This window comes from Delphinapterus leucas, chromosome 18, assembly GCF_059928025.1.
Source record: "Delphinapterus leucas isolate spDelLeu-1000000601 "Yukka" chromosome 18, BTC_Dleu_Yukka2, whole genome shotgun sequence".
Classification (NCBI taxonomy): Eukaryota; Metazoa; Chordata; class Mammalia; order Artiodactyla; family Monodontidae; genus Delphinapterus; species Delphinapterus leucas.
Genome location: NC_143146.1, coordinates 75,049,963 through 75,064,046, shown reverse-complemented (window position 1 = coordinate 75,064,046; position 14,084 = coordinate 75,049,963). Strand labels below are relative to the sequence as shown.

At 39.2% G+C, this 14,084-nt stretch overlaps 1 protein-coding gene across 11 annotated transcripts in view; it reads left to right on the top strand.

Moving 5' to 3' along the window:
* The window catches only part of CDK8 (cyclin dependent kinase 8), a 115,867-nt gene continuing 101,783 nt past the window's right edge, over nt 1–14,084 (top strand). For 2 of the 11 annotated variants that reach the window (XM_022574531.3, XM_022574530.3), the window contains exon 1: nt 30–667. In XM_022574531.3, the coding sequence (XP_022430239.1) occupies nt 540–667 (128 nt within the window). In that variant the 5' untranslated portion in view covers nt 30–539. Of the gene's footprint in view, nt 668–693; nt 1,960–14,084 lie in introns of those variants that run through there. The other 9 variants (XM_089899710.1, XM_089899709.1, XM_089899708.1 and 6 more) reach the window with 9 other exon arrangements.

Below are 14,084 nucleotides of genomic sequence, written 5' to 3'. Positions count from 1 at the left end.
GACAGCGCGGCCGTGTTCCGCGAGTCCCCTCCCTCCGCTCTCTGAGGAGGTACCGGCTGTTGTGCAGCGCTGCCTTTCTGTCTGAGTGGATGGGAGAGCGAGCGAGCGAGCGAGTGAGTGAGTGAGTGTGAACGTGTGTGAGCGCGGCGAGGCGCGAGCGCCCGAGGGGCAGTTCGCCGCGCCGTCCTGCCGCTGCCCGCCGCGGGGGCCCAGCGCGCGGCCGGAGCGCAGGGTCCGGCGCCCCGGAGCTTGCGGGGACAAGGGCAGCGACCGCGCTCCCCGCCCCCAGCCCTCGTCCCTCACCCTTCTGCGCCCGGGGACCGCGCCGTCCCCCCCGGCCGGCCCCCGCCCCACCGCCCCCCTGGATGTCCCCGGCGCCCTCGCGGGGCCTCCTCCTGCCGCCGCGGCCGGGCCGGCGTTGCGGCCGCCGGGCGTAGAGCGGGCGGGTTCCCGGGGGCCGCGGCTGCCGGAGCCTCCCCGGTCCCCACCCCCGCCCCGCGGCGTCGCGACCCCGCTCCCCGGCCTCGCAGGCCGTGACAATGGACTATGACTTTAAAGTGAAGCTGAGCAGCGAGCGGGAGCGGGTCGAGGACCTGTTTGAATACGAGGGCTGCAAAGTTGGCCGAGGCACTTATGGTCACGTCTACAAAGCCAAGCGGAAGGATGGGTGAGTGTCGGCGTCGGGCGGGCGGCGGCGCCGGGCAGGTGGGCAGCCTCCCTCCGGCCTGGGTCCGGCCGGCCGGGCTCGGGGAGGAGCTGGTGCCGAGGGGGCCGGGCCCGCACGAGACCCGGCGAGCCGCTGCCTCTGTCTCTCCTGGCGCCGCTCGTCGGGCAAGGGAGCTGTGTACTTTTTATCCAGGGGTTTCGGTACAGATTTCTTTAAAATTTCGTTATGAAACGTCAGTTTAAATGATCTTTAAGAGGGGTCGATTTATTATGGGAACCTTCTGGGGCTTTCCTCAACCGCCTCTGGACTGACATCCATCAGTCTGGAAGGGAAGCTGGGATCCTTTTCCCCCACCAGTTTGTGATTGATTTACGATCAAATTCGGATTTTATTTTGGGGAAAGAAATCAGCAAGTCAGTGTGGTTCTGAAGAGTTCCTCTTGGTGATCACCTGCCGCAGAAACGTAGTAGTTACTCTTTCGACATCATTAGCTGTGAGTTTTACCTAGAACAATGGGGGTTTGGTGCAGGGTGGGTGGTGAGGAAAAAGGCTGATGACAAATAGGGGAGTCTTGTTCAGGCCGTTCCCCCCAGATGTAGCAGCTGGCAATGAACTTTCAATAATCTCTTTGCTTCAGATATTCTTCCCGAGAAATATTAAGTCTATGACTGGTAACGCTCCCAATTTAGTTTCCGAAACCGGCAGGTGAAGTGTTCATTTTTCCTTTGTCACTAGGTGAATAGCTTGTGATATTGACAAAAGAGAAGGCATTTCTTAGTTGAGAAAATATAATTTATTAACTCCTGTTTTCCTCTTCTAAAAACGGATGTTGTCTTTAATAAGCCTTTGACACTGTAGGAAACTGCTGGAAAGAGAACGTCAAAGCTTGTTATATAATCTTTAGATTTTATTATAAACAAAGTAGGTTTACTTGAACATCACTGTTAGTTTGGTTAGCTGCTGTTTAACGTTTAAGATAATTGCTTTTTTCCCCCCAAATCACACAGGAGGGTATGTTCAGAACTATATTAGCACTAAAAAAATGAAACCATTCAAAAAGCTGAAGTTACCTGGGTTGGGGGGGAAGCCATATTTATAAATACTTCAGTATTCTAAATATTGGCGAAGGAAGGATCTACCTAATCAACATTTTTTCTTAGATTTACTGCGATATCTTTCTAAAATAACTCAAAATGGACTCTAAGAGGAAGAAGATAGTAATTCTCATTAATTTGGAATGTGCATTTCAGTGCTTATATGCAGCAGTAAAGCAGTGATGGTATATGCAAAAGGTACGGATTTGAAAACTTGATACTGTGGGTGCTGCATGTCTTTAAAAGTACTCTTTAGCAGAATGGATAGTCTGGTGACACTTGAGAAATCAGCTTCTGGAGATGTTGTTGACTCTGTTGTTTAATTATATTTCTCATTGAAGTATTACTCTGTAATAACGTACATATTTAAAAAGTTATCCTTGTTAACTTCCCATACAATATTTTTTAAAGGACTTACACCATGTCCCTGTCCCCCAATATTATGTAATTTGGGGCATATTCATAAAATCCCTGATCCCATGAGATTAGACATTGTAGTGCATTTGACTATCTGTCATCTTTTTAATAAAATTCTGGTGATCTTAATTTCTTTCTAATCTCTCTGAGAAAAACCAGTTCTATTTTCATAAATTACCAATTTAAGCTAATAAAACATACAAATTTTATTAACTTTGAATTTACATTTTATGAAAAACTATAATATTGTTTACTAGCAAGAGGTACTTTTGACCACATTTTATATCTCATGGTCACGTTTTAATTTAGGCTAAGAATAATTTTAGAAGATTAAATTATACAATTTAAAATTAGCTGAATGTATAATATATGAACACTTCTTTGTCATTCATGATAACCAAAAAGCAGGTAGCATTGCATTTTGGAAAAATTAACTTTTTGTTTATAATTCTTTGGGCTTGTTTTCCAGTAGCCTCTAATGATTTTGTATATAGGAAGAACTGTTTTTTAAAAAATGGATGAAATGTCAAGAGAGTTTTAAAATTACTTAAAACAGTTTTTGTGCTCCAGAGGGAATGTTTTTCGGCTCCTTATAACCTCACTCTGGTAAAATGAAGCATTGTATTTATGAAGCTCTTTTGATCTTATGTCAGTGAAATGTAATTTAGTGCATTTTAGTCCTGGTAAAATAAAATTTGTGGCTGTTTAATCTTTTATAAAAAGATGATGATCAAATAATTTGTTTCTAGTATTGATTTACTTTCAAATGAAATTATATATTCTGCAACTGGAATTTCAGAGAACTCTAGGAACCCAGACAATAACACCTTCAAAGAGAATACTGAGATTTACAATAAAATGAAATAAATTTCATTTGTATTTGGCTATTAAAATGAAGGTATCTAAATGTATCCTTTCAGTTGTCCAGTGAGCATCATAGACATGAATAATTAGTAATGGAATTTAGACCAGAGGAGTTAGCTGCTTAAATTATTGTTTTAGGAAATAAAACAGCTTGAAAGGTCATTTCTTTGATTTTAAGTATTAATAATACTCTCCTGCTAGTATACTACACTTTTGGTAAACTCAGCATTTTAAGGAATGTGGGGAAGGTGGAATACTTTATTTGAGGCATGATTATATACATGGAAAGGGGGCCTTTTATAGTTGTGTTATTTTCAGATTCTAATAGAGTTAAAACATAAATGCACAGTAAATCTTGGGAATAATTCACTCTCGCTGTCACCATAAATGAGATAGAGAGTGTCCTTTGTGTCTGAACACCAAAAGGGTACTCAGTGGGAAGCAGGGGGATTCATTTTCTTTCTGAGTCAATTGCATTTCCTCTTTGCAGAATTTAGGCAACCAAACTTATCTTGTTTAAAGGAATGGAAAAGTGTGAGAACCAGAAAACAATTTGTGTTTTTAAATTCTAAAATCTCATTATTGGCACTGAACATTGTAGAATTTAAAAATTAATTTGGGGTAAGAGTTTGATTTCCAAATAAGAAAAGCAAAAAGACTTTTCTTGAATAGGGTTCTTAGGCTGCTGTACTCTGTGTTCAAAAGAACAGATACTATATAATTGGGATTGTGTGTGTGTGAATGTGAGAGAGAGAGAGAGAGAGAGAAATATACAGAAAACTTTTGTTGGGGCACTTTTGTAGACAGCACAGAGATTAGTAGGCAGTGGTAATGATAATAATAGCTAAGTTACTGAGTAAGTCTTAGGACCTGGGCAGAGCCCTTTACAGCCATCATCTGTTGAATCCTCGCAAGTACCATACAAGTCAGTTGTGTTTTTTCAGTTTTATAGTTGAGGAAACTGAAGTTTAAAAAGGTTAAGCAAATTTGTCCATGGTTACATGACTAATTAAATGTCAGAGCTGGAATTGGGGGATTACAGGCTGGTCTCTTACTCCACAGCCCAGGCTCTTAACCATTATGCTTCATATTAAGATAAATATAAACATAGACATGGGGATTTGGTGTTTTAGTGGGTCATTCAGAAAGCATGAATGCCTTATCACAGGACTAGTCTTTTCAATTAACTGATACTTTTTTAGTATGTTTCTGAACAGCCCTAGTTTTTTTCTAGTGCTGCAAAAGTAAGTGTGTAGCTATGTGGTGTATACACACACACACATATACGTGTATGTCTCTGTGTGTGTTTGTGTGTGTGTGTGTGTGTGTGTAGGACCAGACTCTAATAGGGCATGTTAGGATGTGAAAATTCTTCGTGTAGTGCAAAGAACTCTAAGTTGGGGAGACTGGAGAACTGAGTTTGAGTTCAGACTCTGCCTCTGATCACCAGTATGACCTTGGGCAAATCATTTGCCCTTGTAGACCTTTGTTTCCTTATTTCTAAAATTACGGGGTTTGAGTTGATCATTTTTAGGGCCTTCCTAGTATTATAATTTGAGGAAGTAAAAATATAAAACACTTTTGCAAGATCAGGTAAGCAACCACTAAGACAAAAATTTTACTTTAGACAGTAATACACATCCATGTTTCTTAGTCTCATGCTTTAATGTGGGTTCTCATCAACTGCCAAAAAGAAAATAAGTAGCTTCCAAAGACTTGTCAGCTCCCTTACCTAACATGCCTTGTACCACTGTGGCATTCCCTCCTGTTTACATCTTAAGGTGTGGGATTTATGTGGCTGCTCCCATCCTGTGAACCATTCATTTGGTGGCTAGCACGAGGAACGCTTCTGATTTGATCTGCACTAGAGCTTTTAAGTCAGCTTTAATTCCTTAGCTGTGATCAGAACTTGATTGGAACCCTTTATTTCCCCTGAAGGATTTGAATAGTTTTTCTTCTGAATATTGCTGAACCCTGTATCTAGGCTCAGTTTGATTTAAGTATTTCTTTAGATGTCAGAAATGCCAAATACAACATGTAATAATCCCCATCAGTGGGGATTTTTGCATGCCCAATAAGGAATATTCCTTATAACATTTAAAAAATGTGATGGAAAGGGACAAGCAGAATATTCACTATGCATTTCTTATCTACTTGCAGTTGAATTTATCTGCCTTAATACTCAGTGCATTCAGATCCACTGGGTAGGCCACTTTGAGGTTTCATGCTTAGATCCCATTTTCTTTTTTTTTCCTTTTTAAATTAATTAATTAATTTTGGGCTGCGTTGGGTCTTTGTTGCTGCGCGTGGACTTTCTCTAGTTGCGGTGAGCGGGGGCTACTCTTCATTGCGGTGCGCGCACTTCTCATTACGGTGGCTTCTCTCGTTGCGGAGCACGGGCTCTAGGCATATGGGCTTCAGTAGTTGTGGCTCACGGGCTCAGTAGTTGTGGCTCGCTGGCTCAGTAGTTGTGGCTCGCGGGCTCTAGAAGTGCAGGGTCAGTAGTTGTGGCGCACGGGCTTAGTTGCTCCACGGCATGTGGGATCTTCCTGGACCAGGGCTCAAACCTGTGTCCCCTGCATTGGCAGGTGGATTCTTAACCACTGTGCCACCAAGGAAGTCCCAGAGCCCATTTTCTTAGTAGCAAACTGGCAAATTAATTCATTTTTGGATTTGCTGATTTGATTATTTTACAGTTTTTTCTAACATTGGAAGAAATCCATTCCCTCATTCACTCAGCGAATATTTACTGGACCCTTCTATCTGCCAGGCACTGTACAAGGTATTGAGAATGCCAAGATGAGTAAAATATTCCATTATTTCAGAAGACACCTACTGAGGAAACAAACGTAAATAAACTATAGCAATTTAATAAGCATTATGATAATTAATACAAGGTGCTATTGGAACACAGACATGGAAGCTCCCAACTGCTTAGGGTTTTCAGGATAAACCTCTCAGAGATGGCAGCACTTCGTTGAGTCTTGACGGACAGGGAAGATCTCATCAGAAAGGGCATTTCTTTTTTTAACTTAGTTTCTTTTCTTCTTTTTTTAATTTTAATTTTTTTGCCGTCCTGCAGGGCATGTGGGATCTTAGTTCCCCAACCAGGGATTGAACCCGTGTCCCCTGCATTGGAAGGGTGGAGTCTTAACCACTGTACTGCCAAGGAAGTCCCAGAAAGGGCATTTCAAGAGGAATAGGACAAAGGTTTTTTTTTTTGTTGTGCTCTTAAAGACCCCAACAACTTTTGTGGGTCTGAATTATTTCTTCCCATGCCTTTCCTTGCCGCACCTTTTCTGTTGCCGGCATCTTTGAGCTCCTGCTGCTTGTGTAGTGCTACATACATGTGCTACAGGTGTTCCATTGTACCCATTGGACATGATGAAGTCTCTGTGATTCAATATGGGGATACATTTATCAGCATGTACTGAGCACCTTAATTGTCTCTGTGGCAGTTTCCCATCACAGGAACATTGGTGAATCAGGGTACAAGCAGCCTCTGAAATCCAACTGTCTGATTTAGGAATATCTCTCATATGTAAGACTGCCATGGCAGAACAGTGGCTCTGGATAGCAGATGACTCTCCTTTGGCCTCACCTCCATGAGGAGTAGGGATCCAGAATTTTCTGTGCTGCTGAGATGGTGGTGGCCAACAGGTCGGAGGGGAATTCCTCTTGTTGGGACTCTCAGTTGTGTGAGAAGATGGTAGGGAGGTGGCTTGCGGCAACTGAATTTCAGCTAGGAAAATAGAAATAATGACAAATTATTAGAAGTTACTGTAGGTCATTTGCAAGCTTACCTACTTTTTCAAAAATTAGTTCTCTTGGCAGTTGTGTTCAGAATTATGATTTACAAACATTTGAAATATGATCCATATGTAAGTTGGGACTGTATATGCCAAATCAGTGTTGATAAATATATATTCTTCCCTGTGGCTGGTGTCATCTTTTTTGTAGTGCCTTGTATTGTTGAATCCAACCCTCATTGTCTCTTTATGTTTTTATTCTTTTTCTGTTCTTAGCTGCTGCTAGAGAATGAAAATCCTACTGTCCTTACCTCTTTCAGAACAATTTGTAAATCCTTTCCTTCACAGCAGCTTAAGTAGGCCTTGGCCATCTCTTCGTTATTTAGAAACTACTGTGATATTTTTTGTCTTAAAATATCTGTTGTCACCTCAAGGCAGTTCTTGAAGTTGTCACCTCAAGGCAGTTCTTGAAGTTGTCACTAAAAAGTGACTTTCACCCGTTAGTTTGATCTTAATACTTAAAGACCTTTAAGTTATCATTTTCTCAAGATTCTTTAGTATAGTGATTGTCAAAGTCACAAAACCAGTCCCTGCTGTAGTAGGCTGCTTTTACTGATAGAGTTACGTCTTGTCCTTCAGGTGTGTTGTCACAGAAAAAATGCTGAGAATCCCCTTTTTAAAATTGAGATATATCACATACCATAAAATTCACCCTTTTAAAGTGTGCAGTCTACTGACTTTTAGTGTATCCACAAGGCTATGCAATCATCACCACTACCTAATTCCGGAACATTTTTATCGTGTCAGAAGAAACCCCGTATCGATTGGTAGTCACTCCACATTCCCTCTCTTCCCAGCCCCTGGCAACCACTAATCTATTTTCTTTCTCTATGGATTTGCCTATTCTGAACATTTCATGTAAATAGAAATATATAGTATGTGGCCATTTGTCTTTTACTTAGCGTAGCGTTTTCAGTGTTCATTCATGTTGTGCATGTGTCAGTGTTTCATTCCTTTTTATGGTTGAAAAATATTGCTTTGTATGGATAGACCACATTTTGTTTATCCATTTATCAGTTGGTGGACATCTAGGTTGTTTCTACTTCTTGGCTATTATGAATAATGCTGCTATGAACCTTCATGCGCAAATTGTTGTGTAGATATATGTTTTTGGTTCTCTTAGGCAAATACCCAGAGTCATATGGTAACTCTATGTTTAGCTTTTTGAGAAACTGCCAAACTTTTGAAAGCAGCTGAGAACCCCTTTTGAGTGGCTTTACCTTGACTTTGGTTTAGAACCATGATTTGTCCTCTGTCCCCAAGAGCTGGACACCTTAATTCCCAGGACACCTTATTAATCAGTAGCCCACCTTATTCCCAGGAAGTGTTCACACACTAGTCTATTGTGGCGATTCTGCAATACAGACTAATACAGCTGCTCCTCCTCCATCACATCAGACCGCCTTCCGAGCTCGTTCTCAGGCAGCACCTTGTGCTGGGAGCAGTTTTCCCTCAGCTGAAATTGGTTCTAACATTTAGCTTCAGAAATCTTAACTACTTTATCTTAACATACAACTCCAGTAATTCTCTCTTCACTCACCACCCCGCAAAACATAGTTAGTTCTTCATAGATATATTATGTAACTACATTAGTGTATATGTGGTTAATGTTTATATGTCCTTTGGGTCTTTCTGGTGAAGGTTTATGGGTTAGATATTATGGATTTCCTCTAGGGCAGTAATTGTGTTCCCCTTACTTCCTGGCATATTGCCAAATGTCGACAGGTATTTAATACTTTAAAATTTTTGGTGTACCTAAAATTCATACTTGAAAATTTTCCTTTTAAACTTGCTAGACTTAAAAACTTGAGCATATTTTGGAATAGAAAAGCAGTGCCTTGTGAAAATACCCTGAGAAGCAAAGTTTGATGGGCTGGCTAAATTGATACCAGGAACAGAATTGAACAAAACCAAAGGCCAAAGGCAGATGCAAGCTTTGTTAATTGACTGAACCAAATAGAAGTCCCAGGTATTTGAAAAATTGAGCCACTACAAAGAATAAAGTATTTTCTAAAGTATACCTTGTAAATGAATCAGTTTACATGGGGATCAGACCTATATTTCTAACCTTAAGGAAAATATAATTCGTCTCTGAACCAGAGTTGACATTTAGTTTTCTTTAAACTCTGTGGTTGTTTCATATTTGAAGTTTCCTTTTGTTATGTGAATAAAAAATTATATAGTTTAACAACTACTCAAGGTAACTCAGTTACTCCTCTCTCTAGACAAGCTCTTTAAAATCCATAACTTTATTATAGCCCATGAATTCGAACAAATAATCCTAAGGAGAGGAATTCTTCACATCATGATGCCTACTCTGGGTGTTTCTGTACACCTGAATTTTATAGCTTTTGTAGAGAACTAAGGGATTTAAAAAAAAAAACAAAACCCAAACTTGTCAAACAGTGGTATTATGGTTTATATTAAGCAAGTCATTATTTTAGGGGAAAGAGGAGGTAGGTATTGAAAAATTATTTTTATGAGGCTTCTGTTTTAAGGAAAGCCAATAAATCGTGCGAAATTTAAGCTCGTGTAGAATAAATACATTTGTTTGGAGTTTTTTCACTTTATGAAAGAAGCCCTTTAAGTAAGGGAGCTCTCCTAGCATACCTATCCTGTGACTCAGTTTGCCAAAAGTTCAGTTTATACACATTTTCCAAGAAAATGTTAAGCACAGAGTAAGGAGTACTTGTATTTGTTTTCTAGTGCTGACTTAACATTGAAGGTTCTTTTAAATGTAAAATTAAGTCATTTAAATATTTGATGTTCCATCATAGTCTCTCTTTAGCTGTAATTTTGGGGGGGGGGCAAATATGTGTATTTACAGTTTATTTGGTCTCTGTTCATTGAATGTCTAATGTGCCAGGTTCTGTGCCAGGTATAGGTGATTCAGCAGTGAACAGGCCATAGTTGTAAGTCATTAGGGAACTTAAAGACTTTGAGGGGCACAGGCAAATAAACAGGTAATTACAATACAGTGGTATACAGCTGTGATGGAGAAAATGATTAATGAAATCTACTGTGACGTTATTTTTTTTCATTCAAGAATATTATGCGGGACTTCCCTGGCAGTCCAGTGGTTAAGACTCGTGCTTCCAATGCAGGGGGCGTGGCTTCGATCCCTGGTTGGGAAACTAAGATCCCACATGCTGCACAGCCAAAAAATAAATAAATAGATCCATCGGATGGAGAATGTTGATTTTTTTAAAAAAAGCATATTATGCATCTTTCCATGTCAGTAAATATAGCTCTAAATCATCAGTTTTAATTATTGCTGGCATCACATTACACACACACACACACACACACACACACAGTAGATATGTATCCAGTTAACCAGTTCTCTAGTGATAGAAGAAATATAAGTAGTCTCTAAATTTTAGCCATTGCAGTTAGGGAAGTACCTCCTAGAAAATATGACTACAGTTCTTCAACATAGTATCAAGCTCTTGCAGTGGAATTTTAGGGTCAAAGATTGTATACTTTCAACAGCTGTATTTCTGTTATAAAATAAGATTGGATTATACAATTAATAAACTCTCAGGATAAAAATTCAAACAGTGTGTAAGAATATGCAGGAAGATCATTGTCAGCCCCTCTTTGTATATATGCGTATGGGAGCAGATACATGTCTGGGTCCACTTTAAAATTTACTTTAATATTTCATTCATTTTGAGCAAATAATACACGAGTATGCCAAAAATGTAAATATACTGAGGAAGTGAAAACTTAAGTCTTCTCACCTCTGTCTCCTCCAGGCACTCATTTCTTCTTTCAGAGCTGTCCACTGATAACGTTTCTTGTGTATGCTTTCCAGTTTGTGGACACAAACATCTTTGGACTTTATGGTATTATTTTTCATGCATAACTCTTTTATTTTTATAAAGTCACATGTATCAATGGCTGCTGGGTTATGTGTAAGAATTAGTTAGAAAGGACTTTATGTCATCATCCTTAAACACAAAATGTATGATGGCGTATACGTATATTTTGTTTCTTGCTTTTCTCAGTTCATGTTTTAGAGACTGATAACAGCACATGTAACGTAATTCATTTCATCAGCTCGTCATTCTTTTTTATGAACATAATGTAATATACATATCCAGTTGAAGGACATTTAGGTTGCTTTCATTTTTTTTTTATGCCCTTAAGCAGTACTGCAATAAATGTCCTTTATATCAGTCTTTCCACACAACATTCTCTCAGATGGAGATAGAACTTCGCAGGTACCCAGAAAGTTCCCCACAGGGATATTTGCTGTGGATGATACCACTGGCAAGGAGCAAAGTCTTCATGAAGCAAGAGAAGCTCCCTTGCTATATCCACAGGGAGTTTTATCCCTCCTGGCTTCTCTCAAAAGTTCTAGAGACTGATCATCACGCCCAAGCACAAGTTACTGGTAACGACCCAGTACATAACTGCTAGACTGCTGCAGTGCAGGTCAGTTTCCCAGGAATGTCTCTTTAACAGGCCTAGGCTTCAGGCTCTTTGGAGGTCCAATCTTATGCACCATTTATACTCCCATCAAAACTCCCCAAACAAAACTTAATCTGGAAGGAAGAAATGGAAATAAATATAATAATGACATGCTTGAGTCCTGGGGGCAAATGCATTGTAAAGTTGGAATTGTTTATTCTTTTGGAAATTTTGCTTTAGGTTTTCTTTTCCCACATAGTCCTACGTATTTTAGATTACTGGTTGGCATAAAAAAATTGAGTCTTGTGGATACTTAAGATTACAGTCATTATTAAGTTTACATGTTATTTTATGTTCACTTTCATCAGATGATCTTTCTCTCTTGTTTCCTGTTGCTTGGCCTTGGTCATCCTTTCATTTCCTGACCAGCACTGACCTTCCTATACCCAGTCTTTTCCTTTCCTCCCCTTTTTGGCTTGCTTTTTCTGTTTGGTACTGATTTTGGCTTTGGCCTTGCTCCTTGTCACCAGTCTCAGTAGGATTCCCCTCTGGGCTGGCCTCCTTTTCTGCTGCCAGTGGAATTTCTTGACTTTGTGTATTCGGCAGAGGGAATCATTTATGTAGGTAAGCAGGCAGCTGATTACCTACTAGACAGTTCTGATGTACTTTATTAATTTGGAAGAGACTTTTAAGAACAGTTTTAAGTACTGCTAAACATAACTCTTTCTCCATAGACATAATTTCTCCTCAACAGAAGTTGGAAAGTACTTACTCCTTATAGATAGATAAGAAGCTGAAAAAGTACACAAACATTTAATCTTTTTATCTGAAAATCTATTTTAGTACACAAGAGTCCAGGGCTGCTTGAGAATTTAAACCAGGTACCCTGTAGCCAAAAGTTACTACTGTCCTGTTTTAGCCAAGACTAGCTGACCTGCAGAGCCCCTTTAGGCTTTTGACATGTGCTAGGCTTGGACATGCAGACGTGGAAAACATAAGGAAGTCTGTCAAAGTAGCACACACTTCACATATTTCATCTGTTTCTCTTCCGGATTTTTTTTTGTGGGGGTGGGATGGGACCGTTCAGTTTCGGAAGGTGATTCAGCCTGATCTTCTTTAAGTACTTGAAGTTTTCATTGCAAGCAAAAAACACTAACCAAGTATACCACTTTTTAACCTTTATTTGACTTGGATCATGTAGCATTTGCCCTATTTCTGTTGCACTTTGTAAGAGCTGGACTCACTGAGTTTAAGTATGCTTGCTGCTTTTAAATCAGAATGCAGTACAATTACATTTTTCCTTAGTGAGATTCTGTGCTATGATTACCCCGGAAATGTTTTGGAATGTAAGATAACATTTACCACTAGGTATTCATTATTTATTTTAAAGTATTTAAAAAGTAGTTTTGATTTAGTTGCAGTGTACTAAGTAGGGAAATTAAATACCAGTTGTCTTCATGGAGGAAATATTAATAAAACCTTTAAAGAAGTTACACATTTATACTTCATAAGGTTTTTTAATAGCTTTATTGAGCTGTAATTCACATACCATACAGTTTACCTGTTTTAAGTGTACAGTTCACCATCTTTTAGTGTATTCACAGAGTTGTGTGGCTGTCACCACAGTTTAATTTTAGAATATTTTTATCCCCCCTAAAAGAAATCCGGTATCCATCAGCAGTCATTCCCCTGTCCTTCCAACCCTCCAGCCTTGAGCAGCCACTAATCTGCTTTCTGCCTCTGGATTTGCCTGTTCTGAACATTTCATTTACATGAAATCATCTAATATGTGGTCTTTAGTGATCGGCTTCTTTCACTTAATATAATGTTTTCAAGGCTTATCCATGATTTAACATGTATCACATTTTGTTTAGTCATTCATCAGTTGTTGGATATTTGGGTCATTTCCACTTTTTGGTTATTATGAATAATGCTGCTGTGAACATTGGTGTACAAGTATCTGAGTCCCTGCTTTCAGTTCCTTGGATATATACCTAGGAGTGGAATTGCTGGATCATATGGTAACTGAGTGCTTAACTGTTGAGTAACCACCAAACTGCTTCCTCAGTGGCTGCACCATTTTACATTCCCACTAGCAATGCACAAGTGTTCCAATTTCTCCACATCTTTGCCAACACTGATCCCGCCCCTTTTTTTTTAATATAGCTGTCCTTACGGCTATTAAGTGGTATTGATTTGCATTTCCCTAATGATGAATGGTACTTATTGTATCATTCAGTATCAGTAAATACTTCTCGTGTACTTACTGATCATTTGATTATCTTCTTGGAAAAACATATTTATATCCTTTGCTCATTTAAAAATTGAGTTATTTATCTTTTTATTATTGAGTCATAGGAGTTCTTTCTATACTCTGGATACTAGACCCTTATCAGATAGATGATTTGCAAATGGCCAATAAGCACGTGAAAAGATGCATCATCAGGGAAATGCAAATCAAAACTATGAGATATTACTTCATACCTGTTAGGATGGCTACTATTTAAAAAAAAAAAAGTGTTGGCCTCTTGTATATCTTCTTTGGAAAACTGTCTGTTCAGGTCCTTTACCCATTTTTTAATCTGGTGGTTTGGTTTTTTGTTGAGTTTTAGTTCTCTGTATATTCTGGATACTAATTCCTTATAAGATATACAATTTACGAGTATTTTCTCCCATTCTGTAGGTTGCCTTTTACTCTGTGGATATTGTCTTTTGACACATCAATGTGAAAAATTTTCATGAAGTCCAATTTGTCTATTTTTTCTTTTATTTCCTGTGCCTTTGTTGTCATAATCCAAGAAATCATTGCTAAATCAA